The sequence below is a fragment of the Drosophila ficusphila genome, unplaced genomic scaffold (genome assembly GCF_018152265.1).
Source record: "Drosophila ficusphila isolate 14025-0441.05 unplaced genomic scaffold, ASM1815226v1 contig_414, whole genome shotgun sequence".
NCBI classification, from domain to species: domain Eukaryota; kingdom Metazoa; phylum Arthropoda; class Insecta; order Diptera; family Drosophilidae; genus Drosophila; species Drosophila ficusphila.
Genome location: NW_025064328.1, coordinates 17,680,566 through 17,708,433, shown reverse-complemented (window position 1 = coordinate 17,708,433; position 27,868 = coordinate 17,680,566). Strand labels below are relative to the sequence as shown.

The 27,868-nt window shown below is 51.3% G+C and overlaps 4 protein-coding genes across 5 annotated transcripts; 3 read left to right on the top strand and 1 right to left on the bottom strand.

Moving 5' to 3' along the window:
* Positions 1-546: 546 nt before the first annotated feature.
* On the top strand, positions 547-5,671 carry LOC108093655 (probable cytochrome P450 4aa1). 2 transcript variants are annotated; one of them, XM_017193829.2, is made up of 4 exons: positions 547-1,392; positions 3,421-3,604; positions 3,870-4,253; positions 4,316-5,671. In XM_017193829.2, exons 1-4 carry the CDS (start codon positions 1,375-1,377, stop codon positions 5,260-5,262), a joined length of 1,533 nt encoding a protein of 510 aa, XP_017049318.1. In that variant the 5' UTR covers positions 547-1,374; the 3' UTR covers positions 5,263-5,671. The 2 variants fall into 2 exon arrangements, with proteins under 2 accessions (XP_017049318.1, XP_017049319.1); XM_017193830.2 differs by lacking the exon at positions 3,421-3,604 and having other exon boundaries at positions 1,372-1,392.
* On the top strand, positions 2,024-2,724 carry LOC108093662 (cytochrome c oxidase subunit 6A1, mitochondrial). Its single transcript, XM_017193842.2, has 2 exons — positions 2,024-2,579; positions 2,633-2,724. The coding sequence occupies exon 1, from the start codon at positions 2,213-2,215 to the stop codon at positions 2,498-2,500; it is 288 nt and encodes a 95-aa protein (XP_017049331.1). The 5' UTR covers positions 2,024-2,212; the 3' UTR covers positions 2,501-2,579; positions 2,633-2,724.
* Positions 5,282-27,533, bottom strand: LOC108093652 (muscle M-line assembly protein unc-89). Its single transcript, XM_017193815.2, is given in 24 exon segments — positions 5,282-6,034; positions 6,436-7,132; positions 7,241-7,418; positions 7,502-7,603; positions 7,659-8,000; positions 8,059-8,568; positions 8,645-8,919; positions 9,748-10,056; positions 11,353-11,734; positions 12,252-12,669; positions 12,777-13,648; positions 13,714-13,759; positions 15,608-15,776; positions 16,778-16,910; positions 16,976-18,299; positions 18,759-18,846; positions 19,166-19,338; positions 19,398-20,105; positions 21,961-23,583; positions 23,779-24,481; positions 24,483-24,538; positions 24,732-25,514; positions 25,584-25,601; positions 25,604-27,533. Coding segments are annotated over 24 exon segments (11,952 nt in total). The 5' UTR covers positions 27,273-27,533; the 3' UTR covers positions 5,282-5,660.
* LOC108093657 lies at positions 14,012-15,606 on the top strand. Its single transcript, XM_017193832.1, has 3 exons — positions 14,012-14,231; positions 14,305-14,498; positions 14,556-15,606. Exons 1-3 carry the CDS (start codon positions 14,095-14,097, stop codon positions 15,584-15,586), a joined length of 1,362 nt encoding a protein of 453 aa, XP_017049321.1. The 5' UTR covers positions 14,012-14,094; the 3' UTR covers positions 15,587-15,606.
* Positions 27,534-27,868: the final 335 nt, after the last annotated feature.

Here is a 27,868-nt window from a genome sequence, read left to right as displayed (position 1 = left end):
TAAAGTTTATAGGACTCACGGCTCAATACGTTTTATATCCATTATAAACTGGGGCGGTGGTCTTCTAAAGACCCGATGACCACGAAGCCACAAGAAAGTCAATTGAGCAGTTAAGGGGAAGCCATTTGGGGATAATCAGGCAATCGTTCCGTTGAGTCACTAAACGGCCTTATTTCATTAGCCACTGAACTTTACTCGAATGTCTGACTAAAAGTCTTGTCAAAAGTTATAATCTTAGTCGCGAAATCAATGGAACTGGGTCTTCAGATAAGTGCCGTCTGAAAAATTAAGCAGAGATTTATTTTACTATAGTAATCAGTTCACGAAAACGCATAACACCAGTACAAAATGTGATAGGCTAATCAGGTCGATAAGCAGAATAATAATTATAATTGGTCTGCCAATAAAGATTTTTTCAATTGGTTTACCTCTTTGATTGGTAAAAGAAAATATTTAAAAAAGTCGACTGATTAGATTTCTGTGGACAAACCAAACTAAACTGAGTAGTCGAGTAAAAATATGTTTAATGAATGAATAAGAAATTAATACATTCGAGTTCCGTAAACGTTTGAATATTACTAGAACCAACAGAAATTTCGCGGAAATGATTTTTGAATAAAATTATTTTTTCCCCCCCGCGATTTATGGTGACGTTAAAAGCCTGAGAATCAGACTGCGTAAATTTTGACGACTAAAATGTAAACATAAGCGATTGATGTAATCAATATATCGAAGAGGCCCGTCCGACGGGCTGAATATCTGAGTTTGGGCAAAGTTCGAACATTTGGCACGCGTCTCAAGAACTCCCACTCGCGTTCCACTCAAATTGTTGAGACTGAAGTACCACTGGGATCCCACAGTGCCCATCCCATCGTCGGAGGTGCATCAAACATAGTTCCAGAGAGGGCGCAATTAATTCCACGCCACTTGGCCTGGGCATCCAGCATCACTAGCATCCACTTCTAGCTACTTAGCACTTCGAGTGCCGACTAGTTGGCAATTACTATACTCGATACTCTGGGCTTCTTAGGGTCTATAAGGGGAATCCGGGGATCGGGGATTCGGGCCTGGAGACGGAGCTCACGTACGCTCGGAAGCGTTTTGTGCCGCGCATCTTTTTCGGCGTGTTTGAGTCGAGCTTGATCGGCCCAAATCGGTTATAAATAGACGCCGACCGCCGGAGGTACCGCATTTGCAGCTCATCAGTCGGCGGATGTGACTCTGGATAATTAGACCTAAAAGCGGATTTACCTTTCGACCCATTTGACCGTCTCAGTGCGGCTCGGACGAGTGTCTGTGCAAGGACTTAGTTCTCAATGAATATTTAAATACAAACGTGTATTCAGAAAACAGACTTAAATAAAGTGAATTAAAATGTTTGTGGAAAAAGTGGTGAGTGTGAAAAAGAATACAAAATCAGGACAATGACGTTTCAAAAGTTTTTGAAAAACCTTAAAGGAAGTGCTTATTTTACTACAACGATAAAAAATTAGCTGAAACTTAATAAAACTGAAGTTCCATCACATATTGATTAAAATAACGCAATACAAAGTGTGTAAATTTTTGAGGGAAAAAGTAAAATGACCTTGAAATAAGGACAATTTAATATGTGGACTAAAACAAGTTTAAGCAAAAAAACAAGTGCTGCAAAATAAGTCAAATTCAGTTTTAGTTTTCCTCTGAATTATCTCACCTGTTTTCGTTGGAAGACGGAGCATTTTAGCCGGAATTATTTCGGGGCGTTAGATCCAAGCTCGTCTCCGCAAGTAGCATCTCGTTTCGGAAGACCATTATGATAATTTATGAAATTAGTGGGAAATAATCATGATGTATATTTATTAGTGGCCAGGTGCCAATTGGCGAGCAAACAAGCGGGTTCTGCACACCTCGCAGCCTGGATACGCCGTGCCCAAAAAAAGAGGGGGAAAAAAGAAATAGAAGTGACCACAGAGAGTGGAGCGGAAGCCTTCTGGACGCTTCACCGGTTTTGGTCAAATATTGGGCTGATTAAACAAAGATACACGGGGGGTTGTTGGACCTTGTGTTCGATTCCCCTTGAGAGTTCCTAATTGCGAACTAAGTACTTGGCTAGCAGGCGTGGGTGTTTTAGATCAAATTTCAGGTGGGCCTCCTTTACAGTACTTTGATTCGATCCGTACCTGGATTACTGAGCCTACAGAAGCATCAAAAACATTGTGAACTGTTCTAATTTATGCCGACTTTTGATATCCGGCGGATGGGCATGGCGCCCGGGAATAGTGCCGGTCTTTGGAAGAAGGTCACCTTCCTCTTGGCTGTTCCGGCCATTGTCCTTTGTGCCGTGAACGCCTTCACAGGACACAAGCATCAGGAGAGGGAGCCGTTCGCCAAGTATGAGTATTTGAGGCGCAGGACCAAGCGATTTCCCTGGGGAGACGGCAATCGCAGTTTGTTCCACAACGCCGAGGTGAATGCTCTGCCCGAGGGTTACGAGGATGAGGTGCAGGAAGAAGAGGAATAGGGATGTCCCCTGCCACTCAATCAATTGATTTTCATAACATTTTGCCTATACAACTGGATTATACCGGTACTAATTCTTGGTGAGAACTAACCCATTAGTTCCCCGAATTGCTAATTAATTTACCCTTACCAGAACATCTTTTTCGTAAACTGATTTGTGGATTTGTGATCGCTGTATCACCGTGCAGATTCTTTGCAAGCAATAAATTAATCATTGAGATCTGAGTGGGTTGTGGTTTCACTTGGCCATAAAACCGCTGTCGCATGTGGCTAATGGTTCGCGGCTTTTACTCTCTCGTCCAGAACCAAACAATGAGTTCGAGGAAAGGGCGGGGTGCTGACACATGTGGGAAACCTGGCCAACAAAAGCCTGTCCCTGGATTTTTGGCCGGTGATCATCATTTGTCATGTTTTGTGCTGCTCATCGTAACCTGTTGCACCACTGACACCCGAATGAGCCAAAAAAAAAAAAAGTAACCAAAGCAAAGTAACACGTACAGTTCGACAAGGTGCTTTAATCGATCTTTCAGACACACGTACCCAAACATACCTATCTACTTCGATGCCAGAGATCGCATCGCATCGCATCGCATCGCCCATACGCCGTGTTGGCCCAAGCAATTCACACCGCAGTTAGATACATAACTTATACTTTCGTTCCGATTACGATAGCAAGTGTGTTTGCCGAAAAACTTGCGACACGCGGCAAGGGCAAGCACTCGAAGCGGCCAAGTTCGAAAATCTGAGTGCTCTGCTCCGAGATGCCAGTTAATTAGACTCCAAATAAGCCGAACAGTGCGTAGCTGATGAAGTGCGTTCGAGGGGCTCTCGATGAGGGTTCTCGATAGCAAGCTAAATATTGGTTTATGCTGCCAATTATCCCATTGATTTGACTTCATTTTTTTCGTTCTTGATCCGCAGCTCGAACGCGCCACCAAATCGGAGCTTTGCTCGATCCTGGTCCTCCTGGTGATCAGCCTGAGTATCTACACATTCTATGCCACCCTCAATTCCTATTTGAGATCGGTGCTCCTTTCACTGAGGCTCACGGGGCCCCCATCGCTGCCATTTCTGGGAAACTGTATGCTGGTCACGGACAAGGATTGTAAGTTGCCTTTGTAAACCCTTGCAGAGGGTATAATAATTTCAGTCAGAAGAAGTTTGCAACGCAGTCAGTAATTCTAAGTCCATAACTTTTCTAATTTTAATCAGGGTTTGAAGTGGCATACCTCTAAATGTTTGTATCTTAATTCTCTAACCAACTGCATCATTAGTTACTTTTGATTTTAATTTTTAATTTTACAGTTTAAAATCCTTTTATACCAAAGGTAAATTGAATATCATATAATAACATAACGCTTATTTTGCAGTGATGCGAAAATGTGCAAGCAAGGCCTTTGATCTTTATGGATCTCTCGTGCGGATTTGGGTGCTGCTCTTTCCCTTTTTTGCCGTTCTGCAACCGGAGGATCTGCAAGTGATACTCTCCTCCAAAAAGCACACCAATAAGGTGTTTTTCTACAAGCTGATGCACAATTTCCTGGGAGATGGCCTGATTACCAGTAGTGGTTCCAAGTGGAGCAATCATCGTCGGCTCATTCAGCCAGCTTTTCATCACACTTTGTTGGAGAAGTTCATAGATACCTTTGTAGATGCCTCTCAGTCGCTCTACGAAAATCTAGATGCCTCCGCCGTGGGCACAGAGATTAATATCGCCAAATATGTAAACAGTTGTGTGTTGGACATACTAAATGGTGAGTCTCTAGGAGATTTATAAGCCCCATTTCAATCCCTAATAATACTTGACCATTTTTAGAGGCCGTTTTGGGTGTGCCAATTAAGAAAAAAGGCAAGGATATGGTCAGCATGGAGGACTCGCCCTTTCGCCAAGGCAAACTGATGATGCCAACGCGATTTACACATCCCTGGCTGCTTCTGGACGGGATTTACCACTGGACCAAGATGGCCAACGATGAACTGAACCAAAAAAAGCGCCTCAATGATTTCACACGCCAAATGATTAAAAGGCGTCGTGAGATTCAAAACAATAACAATGGAAATGGCGAGCGAAAGTGCCTGTTGGATCACATGATTGAGATCTCGGAGAGCAATTCCGATTTCACAGAGGAGGATATTGTAAACGAGGCTTGCACCTTCATGTTGGCTGGTCAGGATTCAGTGGGAGCCGCTGTGGCTTTCACCTTGTTTCTGTTAACTCAAAATCCCGACTGCCAAGATCGCTGTCTTCAGGAGTTGGAGAGCATCTTCAGTGGCAGCAACAGAGCTCCTTCGATGGCTGATCTGCTCGAGATGCGCTACATGGAGATGTGCATCAAGGAGGCACTGCGTCTGTATCCCAGTGTTCCCCTGATTGCCCGAAAGCTCGGGGAGGAGGTGCGTCTGGCCAATCACACTTTGCCCGCCGGGAGCAATGTCTTCATCTGCCCCTATGCCACCCATCGTCTTGCCCACATCTACCCCGATCCGGAGAAGTTCCAGCCGGAGAGGTTCTCTCCGGAGAACTCGGAGCACCGACATCCCTACGCCTTTATTCCGTTCAGCGCAGGACCAAGATATTGCATTGGCAATCGATTTGCCATCATGGAAATCAAGACTATAGTGTCGAGGTTGCTCCGTAGCTTCCAGTTGCTCCCAGTTCCTGGGAAAACCACTGTTGAAGCCACCTTCCGGATTACACTGAGAGCCTCCGGGGGACTTTGGGTGCGCCTCAAGCCCCGCGACCACCCGCTCACCGATCACTGATCATCGAATCCAGATACCCTTTCGTTACATTAACTTTAATTAGTACGGTAAATATGTATATAAATCGATACAATAATTTAAACACTTAGCTTCCTCTAGCCTAAGTACAGTTCCTCTGACTGGAGGGCGATATATCCTACTGTGAGTGGGTGTGTGCGTGTGAGTGTGTGTGGATTGTAGATTGTGGATTGTGGACTTAGGATCAAGGATTGAGGATCCTGGATGCTGGGTGGGTGCGTTCTGATCCGCAATCGCTTCGCATTCGCAAATCGCTTCATATTCGAGTGTTCGTTGAGTTTCTCTGGGGTTTCTTTTGTGCTTAAACAATGCTATATATCTGCTATATATGTCTGTAACTGCAATAAAGTTATGTTTCGTCGGCATCTGGCCGACTTAATCTAGGACGTGATATGCTGCGTTTCGTTGTTGAATCGGTTGATGAGACGTCGTGCGCGTGATTCGCGATTTGTCTCCGCCGTGTTCCCATTACCATTACCATTGCCATTGTTGTTGCTGCTGTTATTGGTGTTGTTGTTGCTGTTGCCATTGCCTTTCCCATTGCCAACGATCTGCCGCCGAGCACTGGCCACCGTGTGCTGTTGGGCAAGTCGTTCGGCTGCCTCGCGAACCCGTTGGCTCATCAGCCGCGTCGGCGTGGCGGATCTCTGGGGCAGTGGAGAGCAGGGCATGGACCGCACCTGGGGAGGCTTCCCTTTGGAGGCTCCACTGGGTGGTCCGGCGACCCTTGCCTGGCTCCTGCCCGGTTCCTCTGCTGTAATACAGAAAACAAGAGGGTGAGTATTGCTGCAGGGGGTTGCAAAGACAAGCCCTAAACGGATCGCTAAAGATATACTATAATGTAACATAAAAAGGTTACAGCCGAGATTATTAAATGTAATTTAAATTATTATTTATCGGCAAGTTTACTAGATATGGTTATACTTGGGTAAACAATTTCAAGTTATTTTAAAGCCGGTATGGATTAACGCCATTTATCAGTCAGTACAAACATTTACATGCGATGAGTAAACGAAGCAGTTATTATTATTTGTAAGGCCAATGAACTTTACTTCACTGATTAGGGAGGTAATTTTCTTTAGTGTTATTGTTTTAAGAACTATTCGTTCAAGCGATACTTTCGAGATCCGTTTGGGCTCAGACGCAAAAAGTTACTTCTACTGATGCGGCCCACGCTCGCCACCTTGGCTATTTTGAAGGGCTCAAGGGGAAGCGGGGGTTTAGCAGGGTTAGCAGCGCACGCAGAAGCAGGAGCAGGGGACACCTGGAACCTGTCCTTCAGCTGGGACACCTTCAGCTTGGACTCACACAAGGGTTTCACTTGGGCCTTGGCCTTGGGCTTCTCCCGCGCGGCGCTGTCCTCCAGTGACTTCTTGCGCATCTTGATCGTGTTGGTGAAGTCGGACCGCATGATGGCCTCGCCCTTGGTGGGCAGTTCCAGGCTGATCGGATGCTCCGTGTCCTGCACAACGGCGGGGGCAGTGCTCGCCTTGGCGATCGCCTCCAGCTTGGACTTGGCCAGCGAGAGCAGCAGCGTCTCCTGGGCTCCACTGCAGTTGGAGCACTCGCTGTAGCCGGAATCACTGCGTTCGCTGCACTGCGACTTGTCCCGCAGCTTGAGGACACTCCGCTTCTCCACCGGCGGCATGTCCGCACTGAAGTCGTCCTCCTCCTCGTGCAGCGAGCTCATCTGGCTGCTCATCCCACTGCCCATCGCACTGGCGGTCAGCATGCTCAGACCGGAGATCGAGGGCCTCGGACTGCTCAGTGCTCCCATGGCGATGGCCGAGTTCCTTCGCGACACCGACAAGTTGGCCATGCGACCCAGCGCTCGAATCGCATTGCCAGTTTTCTGGGTTACCAAGCAGGAGCAGCAGCAGCAGCAAGCGGAGCGGGGTTAAAACAGGAGCAGCAGAGGGTTAGGATCGCAGGGAGCAGCTGGACCAAAGCATCTACTAACCTGCCACTTGCGCCGAATGATGAACTTCTTCAGCTTGTCCGTGCAGATCTTGTTGTTGCTGAGGTTGTCGTCGTGGCGCTGACACAGCCACTTGGACTCCAGGCACTGCTGGGCGGTCAGGCGCTCCTCCTTCCGATGGACCAGCAGCTGCGAAATGAAGTCCTTGGCCTCCTGGGAACTAAAACATAATATTGTTATGTATTGTGATATGTTATTTCATAATTCCAATATTTATTTGTTTATTTATGTTTAAGCACTTACACGCAGTCAAAGGCCTCATCGTCGTAGTCATAATCCGCTCTTGTAATATTAGAGAAGGTTTCCACATCGGTGTCGCCCATGAAAGGCGATAGACCCGAGAGACTGGAAAGCAGAAAGCTTATTAGTTAGGATAACATACTCAAGGATAATCACTTACAGGACATAGCAGATGACGCCCACGCTCCACATGTCCGACTTGAAACCAATGGGTTCGTAGCTGATGATCTCTGGAGGAATAAACTCAGGGGTTCCAAAGAGAACGCGGACGGGAGCCTTTGTATCCAGCCGTTGGGCCAGGCCAAAGTCAATGATCTTGATTTGGTGGCTAGTGCGGGTGTGGCACATGATGTTCTCCGGCTTCAGGTCCAGATGCACCACGCTCTGGCTGTGCATGTAGGCCACTCCGTCGCACACCTGTCGCAGGAACAGGATGCAGTCCATCTCGGTCAGGGTGAAGTCGTCAGCCACCACCCGTTCAAATAGTTCGCCACCAGTGATGCTACAAATATAATTTGTATGGTAATAAGGATCATTCAACTAACGTCAGCAAAACTTACTACTCCATCACCATGACAATTTCCCTTGGACTTTCGAAGGAGGCGGCCAGTTGGAGTAACTTTGGATGCTGTAGCGATCGCATGATGGAGATCTCCTCGAGCACCTTCTGTCGGTCTTGGGACTTGATGCACTTGATCACCTTGGCGGCCAGAAGTTGCTCCGGTTGTCCTCGCTCCTGCACTTTGTAGACGATGCCAAAGCGCCCTTTGCCCAGCTCCTCAATGATCTCGAATCGGGACTTGAAGTCTCCGCCGGACTGAACGCTCACCGACTGGCCAAAGTGGTCGGTGGCATCCGATGCTGTCCTCTGTGGCTTGCTGGTGATCTGCACCAGTTCACTGGCCTGTCCGGGTTCACTGCGTCCGTGGATGTTCTCAGCTCTGACCCTGAATCGGTACTGCATCTGTGGCTGGAGGTTCTTAACGGTGTAAGCTAATGTGTCCACCACTCGGGTCACCTGCTGCCAGTCATCCTTATCACAGTCCTCTCCAATGGTCTGCATTTCGATGCTAAAGGATTTGAAAAAGTATTTATTATATTATCAATCTTGGGAACTATTTCTTCTGCTTTTGGTTAGATACTCACATAAATCCTGTGATCATGCAGCCGCCATCGTAGGGTGGACCACACCAGGCCACAGCCACGCGATCTGGTCCCAGGGATACGCTGGGTTGGCCACTTGGTGGCTCCGGAGGTCCTTCCACCGCCACCGAGGCGGCAGAGGCCTCCACTCCGTAGTCGTTCATCACTTCCACCGTGTACTTGCCGCTGTCATCCGCCGAGATGTCCGTGATGTAGAGCGTCGACTGTTGGCCAGTCGTCCGGATCGTCACATTGGAGCTCTCGATAATGGGATGGCACTGCGGAGAAGAAAAGATAAGGGTTTAGAAATAAGATAGATGGATGCTCTTTTACAACGGGCACAAAAATAATTTAACAAGATATTTTACTAAATTTAATTTAGTGCGAATGAATACAACATTTTTAAATACGAACCGTAATTTTTAAACACTAATTAATTTTAAAACGCTAAGAAATTATTCTATTGTAACCAGAAAATCATAAAATTGTTGAAAAAATATGTTGGTTACTCCCAAAGAAATTATTTACATTGCCATTAGTGTGAAAATTAGATAAATTTGAGGCCTCTTCAAGATAAAAGTATGACGAATCACTCAATTTGGGGTGATTTATTTAGCCAATGTTCAGGTAGTGTAGCTGAGCACTCAGCGCCCTGGCAGCCAACCTTCGCTGGTGCGACTCGCCCAGCATTTGCGGTTTGCAACCATTACGTAGCCGTCTAGGCAACCCAACAGCCAAGCAAGCCAAGCAACCCAACTGGCCCAGCAAACCCAAGCGAACAACACCGCAAACTGATCGTGACACAGTCACAATCGCAGCCAGAGAGCTAGGCTAAATGCCCAAAGCGAGACAGTGGGCTATCGCGATAGGGAGCAGAGTGGGCTTACGGCAGATAAAGAATATGGACCCCTAATCCCCATGGCCAAATTGGGTCAAGATTGCACAACAGCTCGCTCCGATTGAAAACCGGACCAATTACCATAAGCCTACTGTGGCTCAATAATACATAATTAAGGTGGCGTTATAAAAATAACCCTTTTGTACCCAACTCAAAGATCCAAACCAAAAGTAATGCTCTAAAAATAACCCCATTAGGGAGTACCTACCGCCTTGTACCAGATGACTTTGGTGCCCGGGAATGGCTCGTAGCGGACGCTCAGCCGAACATGTCCGCCGATCAGGGCGGTGCAGTCCTCGGGGCGTGTCAAAATGCAACTTCTGGCCGCCAGCGAGGAACAGGAGCTGTTGCCCCTGATGGCGGGCAGGACCAGGAGGCTGGTGTAGGTGCGGGTGGCGGGGATGCGCCGCGACTCCGCCTGCGGGTGCTTCACCTGCAGACACACTTCTCCGCTCCTCGAAGCGGTGACGTCACGCATGCGCAGCAGCCGAATGCCGTTCTCGGGATATGACTCCAACTGGAAGTAAGAAATCGGAATGGAAACATATGCTTCATTAGTTAAGGAGGATATAGACACTGGGGGAAAAACAGCACAATAAACCCAGAAACAGAAATCTTGATTAAAGAGTTATTTTGTTTTTAATTAAACCATATTATTGAGCCCGCTCAAAGCTTTTTAAATTGATATTTTATTGGGCCATTAATATCATTAAGCTTTGTTATTGAAAGATATTTTCTGGCACGAATTGTTCAATTCTTTCTATTGTGTTAATAGTACTTTAATGATTTCTTTTTCTGGAAAGAGAATTATGCACATTTTAGGACAGTAGATGGAGGAATCAACAAGCGAATTACTAAATGATATATTGTTTATTTCGATCAGAAAGTCTGAGAAAGTTATTCGCTGTGTAGCCCGTACACATGGGTAAACAATTATATACTGTATGCACAAGTGTCTGGAGAGGGAGCGACCTATCCGGATCCGGAGCAGGGCGACTGACGCGACGCGGACTGAGGTTCCTATAGAACTGAAAAGCCTCTCCGCGGCACGCAACAATTAAGCGAGAATCGGGAATGGAAACTAAGCCACGAGCGGACCTCGCCAACGGAATTCCATGAGCGGACCGAAGCGAACGATCGTGACAATGACACTTTCACGCCCGCTCTCATTTTCATTGGAGCACAAACAAGGTTCCCTTATCGACGGGGAATAGGTGTAGCTATTAGTTATAGGGCTTAAATGCCACCGATATTGATACTGGCACTGGCACTCGGATGCAATCCATTCGCGTCGCCTACCTGTGACATCTTGTCACGCCCTCGGTTTTCGATTCTGATTCTGATTCTGATTCCGATTCCGATTCCAAATGGGTTTCTGATTGAGATTGGGGCTCTGATTTTCCAAGCATCTGGAGAGGGGACTATCTGATTTTGAGGAATTTTCTTCGGGGAGCTCGGCGAGCGCGATGTGAGCCGCTTGAGCGCCGACGAGCGAGTGTTTCATCGCAACATCGTTGGCATGCAGCTCGCATGCCGCCGCACTTCAATCTTTTCGGGTCTCCTAAATGTGGCTTATGCAAATGAGCCAGCTCTCTTGCCTCTTCGCCTTCGATATACGTATGCATATAAGTATATGCTCACAATTATTATTATTGTTTTCTCCGGCAAAAGTGCGAACAAGCAGCCTGCGGCAAGGCAAGAGTTGAAAATGAAGAGCTCTGTGCTCTGTGCTCGGTGGCCGGTGGCCTGTGTTTTTGCTTTTTGGGCCAAATCACTTTGTTTGGGTTTATTGCGACAAAATACGCATACGCACCGTCATGTTAGGTGAGTCATCCGCCTGGGCCAATAGCTGCCCGTTGAGATACCACTCGGCTTCCGCTTCGCAGGGGAAAACACGGGCGTAGAACAGGGCTTCCTCGCCGGAACCACAGACCACGGGCAGAGGTGACTTCAGCAGCTGGACGCACTCCTCGTCCGGATGTCGCAGATCCCGCTCCACAACACACAGCTCCCCACTGCTGCTGCAATCGCATCCGCTGGAGAAGGAGACGGAGAGGGAGTCCGAGTCGGAGGTGGAGTCGTTGGTGGAGTCGTTGGTTTCGCAGGTAAACACCTGACAGCTGTAAATGCCCGAGTCAATGTCGAAGGCGTCGTTGATTCGCAGGCACAGGCGTCCATTGCCGTGATCAATGTAACTGCAACGGGCAAATAAAAGTGCGATAAATAGTTGCCACTGCGTATGGTGAACAAAAAACGAAAAAACTAAAACAAGCGCTGTTGTTATTCAATCGAAGCTAATCGCTCAAAAGTGGCTGCTTATAAAACGCTCTGTTGCGGTCAACCGTTTACCATAGTTCTCACGCTTTAATTGAAGTGAAAATATTGCCACTTTGTAAGTTTAAAGGGAGAAGAGATGATTTAATTATATATTATTTTAAATGAAAATTACATAAAATTTACGTAACGGTAAGCATAATTAACTGGGTTATAACCACTAGAACTGTGGCAAAAAAGTTGTCTATAATTTAAAATGGTATTTAAAGTAATGCACTTGTAAGATTGATAACCCATAGTTATTTTGTATTTTTTTCGCTTCTAAAAATAGTTTAATTATTTGTATGAACGTAATGAAATGTATGGCTTTTTATTGTGATTAAAACCGATTGTATTCGGAGTTATTAAGTAATCTCCCATCATCCTCCGATTACTCACTTGAACTCAGCGCTGTCCGGCAGAACTTCGCCATTCCTCAGCCACACGTAGCTGTAGGGCTGATCGCAATCGATGGCGCAGCTCAGATCGATCACCTCGCCCTCGAGTGCCTTCGTAATCTCGGGCAGTGGTTCCGTAATGACGGCTCGCCGCCTCAGAATTTCCGTATTCGGCTCGTGGAAGGTGACTGTGGTGGAGCTGATCAGGGGGTCGTGGTCGCCGCTGATGATGCAGGTGTACAGGCCCTCGTCCTCTCGCGTCACGTTGTCCACGATCAGCAGGGCCATAGACTCCTCCTCCCGCAGCAGGATGTGCACGCGGTCCGAGGCCTGCAGCTCCACGTTGTTGTGGTAGAACCTCACCGAGGGCACCGAAGAGCCCCGATACCCACTTGCCAGAGCCATGCGTCCGCCAATTGCTAAAGGAAATAAGAAAATCAAAGAATTAAAAATTCATATCAGATTAATCATCTATGAAATTGCAATTCCAAGGAACCTTAATGATCCAGTTAACTGCTCTACCCACCTGTGGATGGACCCATGATGCGCCTGTACAAGTGGGCATTTCGGCGGGAGGAGGAGGCGCGAACACTTCTCACAGAAGGCGACTTTGAGTAGCGGGAACTGCGGATGACGTCCAAGCGGGCGGTGGCCTCAATTCGCCCGAAGTCGTTCTCTAACGTAACCCGATAAAGTCCCGCATCGTCGAAGGACACCTCGTCGATCTCGATGATGCGAAGGTCGTCGATCTCCTTGACGGCGATGCGCGGCGTGGGGGTGACAATCAGGCCATCCTTGTCCCAGGTGGCCCACGGAGTGGGATGCCCGGAGATGGCGCACTGGAAGCGCACGCTGTCGCCCTCCTCGACGACTCGGTTGTAGGGAATGGCCAGGAACTTGGGCGCCGTGATGGCGTTTCGGGCGTCGCTTCGCCTCCGCTCCGCCACGCCGCTCAGATCGATGCTGCTGGTGCGATAGGACAGGCGCAGGGGAGAGAAGCTCCTCGCGGGCGTGGACCTTGGCGTGGAGCGCGGAGTGGAGTGGGCGGAGAGCAGGCCACTGGGACGCGTCAGCTGGCGACTCAGCATGTTCTCCTTCTCCTCGGGCACGTCGACGATTATGCAGGCGGAGGAGAGACTGCGGCCCACCGAGTTCTTGGCCACGCACGTGTACTCGCCCTCGTCCTCGGGATACACGCGCGGAATGCTCAGCGTGGCCTTGGTCCCGTCGAACGACATCACGTAGTCCCGGTCGCTGGGCACCACGTGCCCATCCTTCTCCCAGATGATGAACGGCTCCGGATCGGCCTCGACATGGCATTCCAGCGATATCGCATCCCCGTCGCAACAGCGCAGGTTTCGCAAGTTGCGAACGAATCGGGGAAGGGTCTCGATGTTGCTGTTAGTCACATTAATAATATTTATTTAATAAATATTACATGGTATTCACATTTATAAACTCACCCATGTCGCGTGTGCACTTTATCCATGCGGCTTTTGTTGAGAATATCTGGTGATAGTAAAAAAAAGTTACCAAAATGTACGAATAAAACCTTTCGTTAACTAAAATAGCTGCAAATATTTTGGTTTAAAGTGGGCGCCCTTAAAACCCTGCTTGCTTATATGCAAGCAGTCCACATTAGTTAAAAAAGGGTTTTTCGCTTTGACGGCTTTTAGCTGTATTTTTATCAACTATAAACTGCTTACACTGATACACTGCTTACCACTAAAAATCGATATCTGCATGCATATATCGGTTTTCCCACATCTCTAATCCCCAATGTTTATTTTTAGCAAAGCAACGAATTTGTCTACTTTTTCCGCATTAACTTCGGAGGTTACAAAATGCGGGGCATGATCATAGTGCCCATGGACCTGGAGCCCGGCTTTCGCAAGGCGGACATCCATAACATACCCGCACTTAATAGCGGAATGGTGTTTAATTTTTGCCTATCTGCATCTTCTGAGAAATCAAAACAAATGTAAGTGCCGTCTCTTTCGCACACATTTAAATATACGTTTCGTATACTTGATATATTCCATTTCTCCCCACAGATCTACAGAGAAAAATGATCTCTTAACGGATTATGTCCAAATACGAAGGCATGGCAATATCTGCGAACTTAAGGGAATGGTATTTCCTGCCTCGGATTTTGCCAATACGGAAACCCACGCCAATGTGGCGCTCAAGGTCGCGGAAAGTGCGCGGATCATCACGGATGGCCAGTGCAGCTTGTGTGCCACAACTGGTGAGGTTTACCCCTATAGGTATAGTAGATGATCCTAATATACAAATCATCCGATAGGAACCTGTGCCCACGTCGTGGCCTTCACCTTCTGGCTGCTTAACAAGAGCACCGATCGAAATCCCTCGGCTGTCGTCGAATTCTGGGGCCACGAACTGGAAAACCTGGTGCAACCGGAACCAGCAGCGCCCGTTCGCATATGTGATATGATTGCCAAGGATGAGGTGCGAATAGAGAGCGAACTAAACTCCCAGGAGTTGAGCACCAGCGAGGGCGAGGCCTTTTTGGAATCCTTGCTCGAAGAAGTAGCAACCTGTGGCAGAGATTCGGCGCTCTACCGCCAATGTGTGGAGACGACTGAGGAATTCGAGCCGATGTTCGTTCACCATATGTTGCTCCGAGCAGCAGAATTCAACATCGTCGATTTGCCCAGTTATGTGCAGTTCATGGAGGCTCAGGCTCAGACGGGAATCATCGAGAGCCTCTACGATGTTACACGAAACCAGTACAAATCTCGACTGTGGGTGGAGGTGCAGTACATGCGTATCCGTTGCTCAATGATGCACATGATTATCAACCGCAAAAGTGCCGAGGACGATGATCAGATCTTCAACATGATGTTCTGCAAGGGAAGGGACAAGAACAACGAGGATCGGGTGCAGCAGAAGGAGCACAAGCGATTCATATTGAAGCAGACGGAGAAACTGGAGAACAAGAAGTACGTTGAGTGCGGACTGATCCTGCACGAGAGCTACCCCTTTCTGGTGGCCGCCCCTGATGGAATTACGGACGACCACATCGTAGAAATCAAATCACCAAAGACTGAGGAGGATTTTGAGAAGTACCTGGAGGCTCGCGAGTCGATAGCACCAAAGTACATGGCCCAGATACAGATACAAATGTTTGCTGCCAACGTGAAGAAGGCGCTCTACTGTGTGCTGAGTCCAACCTTCGAGATAAACGGAGCGCTGCACTATGTTTGGGTGCAGGCAGATCCGGAGTTCGTAACCAGTTTGCTGGGCATGGCAAAAGACTTCTGGCAGGATATCGTTTTCCCCCGTTTGTTAAATACCTACCCGCAGCTGGGTTAATAAAGATTAAGTGCAGCTTACCTTTGGCGAATATTTGTAGCGATATTACAGCCTTGGCCTCGCCATGGCAATTGCTGGCTATCACGGAATAGGTGCCGGTGAAGTCCAACTTGGCGCTGGGTATTTCTAATCTGTACTCGGGACCCTCTCCAATGCGGCGGAAGTGGGGCGCGTCCTTGTAGTACTCCGGCTGCGGGCGAAACAAAAATGCTGCGTTCAGTGGGCTGAATGGCTCAAGGTCACCGCGAGATGAGCTTCGTCTATAAGGACTTGTGCGGCTGTCGCAGATCATGAATCACGACTGTTTTTATACAAATGTCGGCTGACGCTGAAGCTGACTTGGCTGGCGTTGTTATTATTGTGTTAAGCTTATGGCCATATAAGCACAAAATTCAGTTTCGAGACTGTCGAATAGGAAAACTGGTAATGGTTGCCCACCCTGACCTCCTACTCCTCTTGCTCCTCTAGCTCCTCCTGCCTGCCTGCTGCTCGCTTCCTTGGTCGCCAGTGCACGATGCAGTGGCTATTAATATTTTTTATTTTGTCGCTTTTTTTCCTTTTTGGCTCGCGTAATTGTTTGTTGCGAACAAGCCTGTTATTTGATATGGGTTGAACTTGAATTAGCGTTTGACAGCGAATTGGATTTGTAAGATTTGTCTGAGTGCCTGTGGTCTTGTATAACGCGCACCATTTCAATATGACGCACTTGTCCGTAATCCGAGCCAGCTGCCCAGCTAGTCTATTCTTCACGTGCTTTTGTAGCCACTTTGTTCTCGGATCGGGTTTTGAGCTGGTTACCTCTTGGAAGGGATGCTCCGCTTGTTTGGACACTTTGTTCGCGCTCGCGGATCAATCAAAAAAATAAATTCTATCCGCGCGAGCAACTGTGGCAACTCAAAAAAAAAAACGTTTCGCTCTACTAAAGTGTCTGGCCCACTGGGAGTTGCCTTTTTATAGTGAACTTGAGCGGAAACAAAACTGTTCAAACTTCCTGATGCGAGTAGGGCCCACGTCGCTGGTTCACCTGAACTTGAGCCACTGATAAAGCAACGGGTTTGAATCGCGAGGAGGCAGTGATAGAACGACCCACATTTGCCAACGCCGCGAATGCAACTGGCCGACCGACCGACGAGCGACGGGGAACTGCGCATGTGCAACATTGTCAACGCTCGCAGTACGTCACATACTCACATTCAGAAAATCGCGCAGCCAAACGACTTCGGGCTTTGGATCGCCGACCACCTCGCAGAATATGATGACGTTGTCGCCCTCGTAAGCTTCGCTGGAACGCGGCTTCACCACAAATAGGGGCTCCTTGGAATAACTAAGGGAAAACATAATTGGTAAGAGATGGTAAAGAAGAAATTTTGTGTTTAATGCAATACTTACGGCAGATCGTCAGTCTTGATGGTGGGAATTTCCAGGGGTCGCTGCGGCGTCACAGATTTGTTCTCCTCCTCCTCGATGGCGACCCGGCAGATTGTCTCCACTTTTCCCACCACATTGGAGGCCACGCACACATAAATGCCGGCATCCCGAACCGTAGCATCGGCAATGATTAGCTCCACAAAGCCATTCGAGTCCAAGGTGGCGGTCAGCCTTCGACTGGGACGCAGACGCATGCCATTCCTGTGCCAGGTGACACCCACGGCTGGATAGGCTTCCACCTTCGTGGACAGACGGATTTCGGAGCCCTCCCGGAATATGTAGAAGGGATCCAGGGGAACGTAGAAATCTGGGGAGATGTAGGCCCTGATGCCCTTGTCCACCACCAGGGTGCAGTGACAGGACACGGATCCCAGTTCGTTCTTGGCCAGGCAGGTGTAGGTTCCACTGTCGTCCAGCGTGGTGGCTGCGATTTCCAGCGTAAAGAACTGTCCCTCGGCGCTGATGAGATGCTTCCTATCCGTTTGAATCAACTGATCGTCCTTGAACCATTGGATCTCTGGCATGGGATAGCCCACAATCTGGCAGGTCAGACGCACTGGATAGGTCACCTGGACGCGGCGATCCCTCAGACGCATGGTGAAGATGGGCAGGGAATCACCAACATCAGCCACATTGCGCCCATGGGCAATCTCCTTCAAACGCGAATCCGCCTCGTAAATCCGCGAATCCGAGACAACTTGGAGGCGGGCAAAGGTGGAGACTCTGCCCTTGGAGTTGGTGGCCTCGCAGGTATAGCGACCCGAGTCCAATTCGCTGACAGTGGCGATGGTCAGAGCGCAGGTGGAACCGATCTGGCGGATCTTGACGCGCTCCGAACTGCTGCTCAGCTGAATGCCGTCCTTGAACCAGGTGACCTGCGGCCTGGGAGCTCCGCGCATGTTGCACTGCAGCGTGAAGGAGGAGCCCAGCAGAGCCTTCGCCTGTCCCGGCAGGATCTTGACGAACTCCGGCAGGCACTCCACTCCGCCCACTTGAAGAGGTGAACTGGTCTGAACGGTGGGACCCCAACCGTATCGGTTCTTGGGGGTCACCCGGAAGTGGTACTCCACATTGGGCTTCAGGTTGAAGGCATCAAAGGAATTGATGGGCGTCAGGCCCAACTCCCGCCAGTAGGCTCCGCCCTCGTGACCCACAACCCAGGCCTCCACCTTGTACGCCATCACCGGTGCCGAGTTGGCACTAACCGGCTTGCCCCACGAAAGCGAGATGTGGGTGGGTCCGGAATCAACGACCAGTGGCTCGGTGGAAATGCAACCCGGTGGATCTGAAGGATGATATACAAACAAAATCGTAAATGAATGCGGTTCAATGGGCTGGTGACAGATCTTAGGTTGACCTCAATTAAAACTCGTTACGCCCCGGAGAAATATTTTTTATTTTCTTGTTTCCACTACGTAAATGTATAAGCTGGATTGCTGTGCTTTATATAATACATTATTTATATATGTAGGTACGATAATAAAAGTAATTAAGTCAATCGTTCAGAAGTACAAACAAAAGCTAAGTACAGGAATTCTTTCTGTGTGGCTGGGTTTCTACGATCTCACAGGAAATATCTTTTGTCGTTTGTTGTGGAGGTTGAACCGATCTGCAAGAGTTCACCAGTCAGGTTTGGAGGTATCTTTGGACACAAAGGGACACGCCAAACGGACAACACGGACACAGAGGGCTTATCACAGGATCTAAGGACACGTCTAACATATAACTCTGATAAAGAACTCACCTCTGAAGTACGAAGTGTCGCTGTAACTTTCCAGGGGAAGGCCCCAGCGTGTTTGCGTTGGCGTGGCGGAGCGAGCGCGCGGGTTTACCTATAAGTTTTGTAGTCAGAACGATATATTATATTGCTTTGAATGAACACATAGAGTCAGGAAAGTAGACTGAGGGCTAGAGTATGATATATATTATATTTGGTGCTTGTCGAGGGAGGCGTTCGAAATATTGCAAAGTAAATTGTATTAATAGGCTTTATTCATCTTTCTTTTTGGGTATTTTAATCTGGAATTAGAGAAGCAGAGAAGAGAGAGAGAAAGATTTGCAGCGGTTAGTTAGCGAAAGCGATAGAGGGACAGCCACAAGCAACAGAGGGGGTTTCTCGAACACACAGATGCCAAAGGACTCTTGGCCTACCGTCACGGTGACGAATATCCTGTCGGTGCCGAAGTTGTTGCGGGCCACCACGAAGTAGGTGCCAGAATCGGAGATCTGGGCCTGCTGCACTGAGAATCTTGTGTAGTCGTCGGACACCTCTTTGCTGACCCGATCCGACTGGGTGATGTCCTTCGTGCCCTTCATGAAGGTGACTGTGGAGTAAGGATTGCCCTATTAAAAAAGTACCTATTTAAAAAGGGGATCTACTTACGCTTTGGTTTTGGATCGCCGGCAATGCGGAAGGACAGCGAGAAGGGATCACCCACGGCGATCTTCATTTCGGTGTCCGGTCGCGACAGGAACAACGGAGGACGCTCGTCCTTCTCAGCACCAACGGCGACATCGATGTTGACGTGGGACTCGATGCGACCGAATGCATTGGAGGCCCGGCAGGTGTAGGTGCCCTCGGTCTCGGGGCCGGCATTCATGATGGTCAGCGTGTAGACACCGCGGTCGGCCAGGGCCTTGACAGTGGGTCCGTCCACCACCTGGCGACCGCGCAACCATTTGACCTCGATCGGTGTGCTCGTCTGCATGAACTCCGCCGAAATGGCCACGGTGCCTCCGTTGCAGACCGTCTGGTTGCCCAGTGGCAGCAGGAAGTGCGGCTTGTTGGGATCGCGGTGGAAGAATCCGTGCGTCTTCTCCAGCGAGTAGTGCTGGCGACCCTTGAAGTCCACCTGATGGGAGATCTTGTTCTCGGCTCCCTCGTTGCGGGCCACACACCAGTAGACGCCCGAGTCCTTCTCCGTCGGATTCACGATGACCAACTTGGCATAGCCATCCGCCTGGTCGCTCAGCTTGAACTTCTCTCCATTCTCCAGGGGCTCGGTGCCCTTTATCCACTGGATCTCAGGACGAGGCTGGCCACGTACGCGGCAATCCAGAACCAACTCATTCTCGTTGAGAGAATATGTGTCTGCAAAGGAAGGAGATCAATTAGTGGTTCATAATTTAAAGATTGGTTAACAAAAGCGGTTAGAACATCAAAGATGCACAGAAGCGAAGGCGATATCCGTTGTTGTTTGTTTTTAGTTGGGTAATACCTCGAATGGGCTGCGTAAAAGTACTTGGCAGTGGGGCTTCCTTGAAGTTCTTGTATACCCGTAGTTGGGCATGGGTCAGACTCTCCCCAAAATCGTTGGTGGCGCAACAGGTGTAGTTGCCACTGTCATCGGCTACCGCCGCAAAAATCTCCAGCGAAGCTTCTCCATTTAGATACAAAGTCTGATAACGATTGTCTCCCTTGGGCAAAGGTTTGTGGTTCTTCAGCCACTCGATGTGGGTGTTCTCGTCTCCGGATACGGCGCACAAAAGTCGTAGATTGGCCCCCTCCGAAACAGTGCGATCGTGCAATAGGGTGTGGAACAGTGGCTTTGCCTTGCCCACACTGCGCAGGACTCGGTCCCCAGCTCGATGGAGTTCCCCATTGCCATTCACCTGACTGCCGGCACTCAAATACGACTGACTACGCGACCAATGGGAGCTGTCTTGATCGGTTATGGATGGTATCTCCTCCTGGCTAACGTTAATCAGGCGTTTCAGATCGGCTGCCTTGATGGTGGTACTGGTGGAGTCAATTCGATCCTCGTGCTCTGCATAGCAGGCAAAGATGCCGCAATCGGAGGAGATGGGGTTACGGATGATCAGCTTCCTCACGCCGCCGGGTTCCTCGATGGTCCTGTACCGATTGTTGCATATAGAGTGATCATCCCGCATCCAACTGACATTTGGACGTCCATTAACCAGACAACTCAGCACAATCTCGTTTCGCTGGGCATCGTAAGACTCTGAAAAGTATAAATAGAAAGATCAGATAGATGTATTGGATGGATGTTACTGGAATAACTACCTGTTATGCCAGTCGAGAAGCTCTCCGGCAACTTTCCAGCGGACTGATCTAGCACACTGAGCTGGCCAGCACTTTCAACGGTGTGTCTGCTGTTCTTCACCACACATCTGTAGTGACCACTATCCTCCACTCGGGCATCATAAATTTCCAGACTGATGGCCCCGTTGATGTTGTATATCTTGTGGCGTGCGTCTTTGGTGACACGCTCCTCATTTCTCAGCCAGTGAACGTCCTCGATAATGCCAGTTACGTAGCAAATGAGCTGCGCCTTGTTGCCACTTCCAATGGTCATGGTCTTCAAGCTGGTCTCCAAATTGAGTTTCAGTTTTGCCTCGCGAGCCTTTGCCTTGGCAGCAGCACTATCGTTGGCCGCGGCAGGAGAGGACTCGTCCCTTTTGATCTCCTGGATCACCTTGTCAATGGGTTTCTTTTCAGCAGCTCTCTCCCTTACATAGTCGGAGGCCTGGACGAACTTGCTGATCTTCATCTGGCCGTTTTCGCTCTCCGCATAGCAGGTATACAAGCCGGAATCGTTGCTGCCAAAGTTGTTGATGGTCAGAAGCTTCACTCCGTCGGCCTGCTCCTCATACTGGTACTTGCTGCCCTCGACAGGCAACAGGGTATTGTCCCTTTGCCAGTAAATGTGGGGCTTGGGACTGCCCGACACCTTGCACTCCAAAGTGAGCTGGTTGCCCTGGGAATGATATGCATCTGAAACATGGACGAAGATAAAGAGACAGGCCACAAGACACATAAGACAGAGTACTAAATGAGGTTTGAAAAGGGATGCATTGGGTGTTAGTTTTCTTAAGGTAATGCTTAAGACTACGGATCGAGATACACTTAGCTCAGAGGCACAAAGACAATCACCTGAACGCACCGAAATGGACGACTCCTGATACCACACATCACATGATCCTACCTTTGATGCCCACTACAAAGGTGGGCGAAATAACCTCCGGTTTGCCCAGGCTGTACACAAACAAATTGCAAGTGCTCACGATTTCGTTTTCACTGCCCCTGACCCGCAGAGTGTACTCTCCCGCATCCTCCTCGGTGACCCCGACGAGGTTCAACCAGGCGATGCCGTCCTGCATGGACATCTTGCTCCTCGGGCCGAAGGCAATCGGCGTCTCACCGAAGAACCACTTGGCCGTCGGCTCGGGTCCGTCGATGTTCACCATCCACTTGACGTTGCTGCCCGACTTGACGGTTCGGTTGGACAGGAAGTTCCTGAAGTAGAGGCGCTTCCTTAGATCCGGCGGAGGTGGCACTTCGCGCCGGGAGCTGCCCTGCTCCTCCTCGTCCGGCTTGGGCTTCCTGCGGCGCCTCTCGCCGCCCTCGGCTGCTCCTTCGGCTCCCTCGGCTGCTTCTTCTTCCCCAGCTGGAGCGGCCTCCTCATCGCCGGCCGGACGCGGAGGTCGGCCCTCCCTCGGGGGCGAGATGCGAGGTGCCCTCACACGTGGCTCCACCGTGATCATGTGGACGATCTCCGTCTTGCCCTCGCGATTCTCCGCCTGGCAGACGTACTTGCCGGAGTCCGAGGCCTTGGGATGGCTGATGAACAGCTCGCAGGTGCCGTCGTCGTGGTCCACCTGCTGGTACTTGTCGCTGTTCTCGATCTTCACGCCGTCCTTCACCCACGTGACCGACGGAGTGGGCAGACCGCGCACATGGACGTCCAGCTGCAGCTCGTTGATCTTGCCGTGCATCGTGTCCTTGATGTTGCGCGTGAACGTGGGTGGCACATCGCCCGTGCCCGGATCCTCGTACACCTCCAGGCGGCACGAGGTGGAGGCCTCGCCCGTCTCATCGCGACCCCAGCACTTGTACTCGCCATTATCCTCGGCCGTGGCGCTCATGATCTCCAGCAGGCAGAGGCCTTCGCTGTACCTGCCCCTCAGCTTCGGCGAGTTCTGGATCTGCTCGCCGTCCTTGAACCACTTGACCTGCGGCTCCTTGGCCTCCAGGAAGCAGGAGATCTTCACCTTGGATCCCTCGGCCACCACGCGGTCCCTCATCGAAGTGCTGAAGTGGATGGCGATGTTCTTCTCCCTGCGTTTGCTGGACAAGCTGGCCGTATCCGAGGCGTAGTCGGACGCGTAGGCCGAGGAGGCTGCTTCGTCCTCCTCCTTGCGACCGCGCTTCTTGGTCTTGCCCTCCTCTGCCTCGGAATCGGGCTCTGCAGCCGCCGGCTTCTTCTCCACCGGCTTCTCCACCTCCTTGGGGCGCAGAAGGCTCTTGTCGGCATGGAACACGCCGTGGATGTTGTCCGCAATGTGGTGGGCCTGACCCTCGAAGAGCACGTAGTGCGAGATCTCCATCTTGCCGGCCCGGCTCTCTGCCTTGAGCACATACTTGCCGGAGTCCTTGTTGTCCGGCCGGTCGATGATGAGCTCGCAGGTGCCGTCCTGGTGCTCGATCAGCTGGTAGCGACCGCCGCTCTGGATCTCGATGCTGTCCTTGAACCACTGCACCTCGGGCGTGGGCTGGCCGCGCACCGCCGTCTCCAGGATCAGCTCGTTGGTGTTCAGGTGGTAGGTTTCTGGGAGAGAAACACCGATACGGGTTACGTAAAGTCAGTGCCATAGAAAAGAAGCCATTGCATAATGGCCGTAGACGGCAGTCAATGGCATTGCACAACCAAAGGCAATGTCGTTGGCTAATAATAGACGGACGGATCTAGCGATCGATCGATCGATCGGATAGCTATTATCCCATCCGATACCCAAGATCTTACCTTTCAGCGAGCGAATGAAGACGGGCTGCACATCCGTGTTGACCTTCGGCTGGTAGACGTGCAGCATGGCCGAGGTGGTGATCTTGCACGACTCGTTCTGGGCCACGATGGAGTAGGTGCCCGAGTCCTCGGCCTTGGCGTTGGTGAACTCCAGCACCGCCAGGCTGTCCCTGTTCATGTTGCGGATGTTGGGGCCGTAGGTGACGTTCTGGTCGTCCTTCAGCCACTTGATCATCGGCTGGGGGCCGCCGACCACCGCCTGCAGCTTGACCTTGGAGCCCTCGGCCACGTAGCGGTTGGACAGGTTGACCGTGAAGTAGAGCATCTGCTTGGGCGAAGGATCCGGCATCCGGCTGCGTCGCTCGTAGCCGCCTTCGCCTCCGGCGCCCTCCTCGTCGTCCTTCTTCTTCTTCTTGCCCTTGGCCTTGCCGCCCTCGGCGGGCTCGCCACCTCCTTCCTGCATGGCGATGGCGGACAGGATGCTTGACCGGCGCGACGTGTGGGTGGTGTCGACGACAACCGTGTGGGTGGTCGACTGACTGCCCAGCTTGCTCTTGGCGGTGCAGACGTAGACGCCGTTGTCATTGGTCGTCGGCTTGTTGATGATCAGCTCGCAGATGCCGTCCAAGTGCTCGATCTGCACCACCCGATCGTCTAGCACCACGGGTATCTGGTCCTTGGTCCACGAGATCTCCGGGCGGGGGGTTGCCGCGCACCTTCGTGTCGAGAATCAGATCGTTCTGCGAGGCATGGTACACATCTGAGAACAAAGTCAATCAATCAATTTGGCTATTTTTATAGCCGATCGACCTCAATTGCACAAGCAACCAGCTCGAACGTCGGACACACAAGTGCACACACTTGCACAACAAGTGGAACTGTTTTCGGGGGGATCGTGTAACCGACAACTACAGAACACACACACAAATCAAGTGTTGGGTGGATGGAAATACCTCGCAGGGGCAGGGCGAAGATGGGCTCCGACTCATCGCCATCCGCCTGGGCGGCGTACACCTTGAAGTAGCAGGAGGTCTCGATCTCGCTGAGGTCGTTCTTGGCCACGCACTTGTAGACGCCGGAGTCGTTCGCCGTCACGTTGCTCACCTCGAGGATGGCCTTGCCCTCCTCGGAGAGGTTCTTGATGTTGCCACCGACCACCACCCACTTGTCGTCCTTCATCCAGCGGGTGTTGGGCTCGGGTCCGATCACGGTGGCCACGAACTTGATGGTCGACCCCTCGAGCGCCATGCGATCGCGCAGCTGGGTGGCGAAGGAGAGCTTCTGTTTGGCGGGCACCAGCTTCTCCGGAGTGGCCCGCACCGGGTGCAGACGCGCCTGCTCCTCCTCGGCCTCGGCCCGCCTCTGGTCGGAGTCCGCCTTCGAGCGGAGGGCCTCCTCCATGGCCTTCTTGGCCTGCTTCAAGCTGTCCAGCTGGATCTTGTCGCGGGCGTGGAAGATGCCGGGCACGTGGTAGTGAAGGTTCCTGGCCACCTCGACCGTGTGGTTGATCTGCACCTCCCCGCTGGAGTTGATGGCCTTCAGGGTGTAGATGCCGCTGTCCTTGTTGCCCGGCTTGTAGATGAGCAGCTTGCACACGCCGTGCGCCTCCTCCAGCATGGTGAACTTGTAGCTGGGCTTCACCTGGAAGCAGCCGCGCCACCAGGTGATCACCGGGCGCGGATACCCGTGGACGTGGCACTCGATGGTCAGCTCGTCGTCGCGCATGTGGTAGTACTCTGAAAAAGGGGGGCAAACGGGAAGCTCTTAGGGAGGCCACGCTTGGGAAAGCGCACGCCGACAAATACCTTTGATGTACTGAATGGAGGGGGTTTGGGTTCGTCCTTGAATATCTCGTAAATGGTGACGATGCACGACGAGGAGGTCTCGTCGTTCTGGTTCGCGATCACGCAGGAGTACTCGCCGGAGTCCAGGATGGTGGTGTTGAGCACCTCCAGCACCAGGATGTTGTTGTTGTTGATGATGCGGTGGCAGCCGTCGCGCTCCAGCTGCTTGCGGTTGTGGTACCACTTGACCGACAGCTCCGGCCCGTCGACGGCGCAGGCCAGGCGCACACTCTGCCCGGCCTCCACGGCGCGGTCGGACAGGAAGTTAATAAACTTGGGGTTGCGGGCCTGCTCCCGGCGACGCTGCCAGTCGGCATCGCGCTCCTTCTCGCTGATCCTCTTCGCCTGGCTGTACTTTCGCATCTGCTGCATGAACTCCTCGCCCTCGGTGGCGGCGATGCGCTGCCAGCGCTCCTCCTCGTGGGGATCGGGGCGCACGAAGTCGTCGGAGGAGTCGCTGCCGCGGCGCTTCTCCTTCTTCGGCGCCGGCAGCTCGTCGTCCTCCTCCTCGGCCTCGCGCTGCTCGTCATCCTCGCCGGCATAGTCCTGATCCTCATCCCCGTAGCCGGCTTCGGTGCCCTCTTCACCCTCCTCGCCCACGGCGGATGGATCCTCCTCGTCCTCCTCCGCCTCGGCCTCGGCCTCCTCCAGGGCCCGCTGCTCGGCCTCCAGGCGCTCCTGCTCCTCCTGTTCCTCCTTCTCCGCCTGCAGGCGCTTCTGGCGCTCCTCGTAGGTCTCGCCCTTGGGCTTCGCCCGGGCAGCCGCCTCCTCGGCGGCCTTGGCCGCCGCCTTGGCCTGCTCCTCCATCTGAAGCACCATCTTGCTCTTCTTCGGCGGCGGCTTGGCCTGCTGCTGCTGCTGTTCGAACATCTTCTTGGTGCCCTTCTGGCCGCCGCCCATCTCCAGTTTCAAGGTCAATTTCGGACTGGGCGACTTCTCCTTCTTCTCCTTCTTCTTGGGCGGCGCCTTCTTCTTGCCCTTCTTCACGGGCTCATCTTCGTCGAGGTCGACGCTGTCCTCGCGATCCTCGCCGCCGAAGTCGCCCAGGTCCTCGCCCTCCTCGCCGGCCAAAGGACTCATGTCCTTGTCGATGGACTTGCGCTGGGCGCGAGGCTTGCGGGCCTTCTTCTCCTTCTTCTTCGGCTTGACCTCCTCGATGATCTCCTCCTCCTCGACCTCCTCGTACTCCTCGACCACGTAGATAACCTCAACGTTGGACACGTCCATTACGGCGGCGCGATCGATCACCGACAGATCGGAGGTTATGTAACGCACGGGCTTCTGCACGTCCAACGGCTCGGAGATATCCATGACGAGGGCGCGGTCGAAGACGGCGATGTTGCAGGTGGTCTGGCTCTTGATGTCCCGGCCCAGCTCGAAGGGCGTCTTCTCCTTCTCCTCGCGCTTCAGGAAGGGCGTGATGCTGCGCCACGTCGAGGGCGTGGCACTGCGGCGCGTCATGTAGAGGGTGAAGGGCGTCTGGCTCCTGCCGTGGATGGGCGTGGCGCTGCGGCCGCGCAGGCTGCCAGGAGTGGGGGACTTGAGCTTGCGCTTCTTTTGCGTCGGCACCTGCAGCGTGTCCTGCGACGGCCCCGCCTCCGGCTCCTCCGAGGCCCTCGGCTCGATGTCTCCGTTCTCGGTTTCACCCATTTCGATTCGTTTGCGCACGGCCTCTTTCGGGTTTCGGTTCGTCGGTTTGGAAGGATAAAACTCGTAAATAAAACTAACCGAAAATATTGATATCCGTCCGAGTTTCTAAATCAATATCTATATATATGTATAGAGCCCGAAACGGTTCGATCGAGAGTTTGGTTTTTGGGACGTGGAACGTCCGTTCGATGCAAAAGAAGATTCACGACTGTCACCGAACGTGGTGAAAATTTCGAAAACACATTCCTTCTCGAATCGATCGGAGTGCCCAATCGATTCGATTGTTATGCTAAAAACAATTTTACGAATTCTGTTTTGTTCGCTGCCGCCGACGTTGCACAGACACACGCATGCCACACTGATTGCCAAAACGCGATTCTATTTAAATACTGTCCACTTTTATTGAATGCACTGCAGCAGCAGGCGGTTAATCCAAGTAAACGCAATTATATAAGTGAGAGCACGGCCACCGACCGACCGACTGCATTAATTGGCTATTTAAAGGGGAATCTATTTGGGTGCGATGATAAAGTGCATCGGTTTTTACCTTTCGCTCCGAGCACTTGCCATCTTTGCCAACCGAAAGTGCGAAACGA

Bases quoted from the DNA above. Each gene is read 5' to 3' on its own strand.
- LOC108093655 (XM_017193829.2), top strand. The intron at 3,605-3,869 runs GTAAGTTGCCTT...CTTATTTTGCAG, and splicing joins GCTGGTCACGGACAAGGATT to TGATGCGAAAATGTGCAAGC. The intron at 4,254-4,315 runs GTGAGTCTCTAG...GACCATTTTTAG, and splicing joins TGTGTTGGACATACTAAATG to AGGCCGTTTTGGGTGTGCCA.
- LOC108093662 (XM_017193842.2), top strand. From the start codon at position 2,213: ATGCCGACTTTTGATATCCGGCGGATGGGCATGGCGCCCGGGAATAGT.
- LOC108093657 (XM_017193832.1), top strand. From the start codon at position 14,095: ATGCGGGGCATGATCATAGTGCCCATGGACCTGGAGCCCGGCTTTCGC. The intron at 14,232-14,304 runs GTAAGTGCCGTC...TTCTCCCCACAG, and splicing joins TCTGAGAAATCAAAACAAAT to ATCTACAGAGAAAAATGATC. The intron at 14,499-14,555 runs GTGAGGTTTACC...ATCATCCGATAG, and splicing joins CAGCTTGTGTGCCACAACTG to GAACCTGTGCCCACGTCGTG.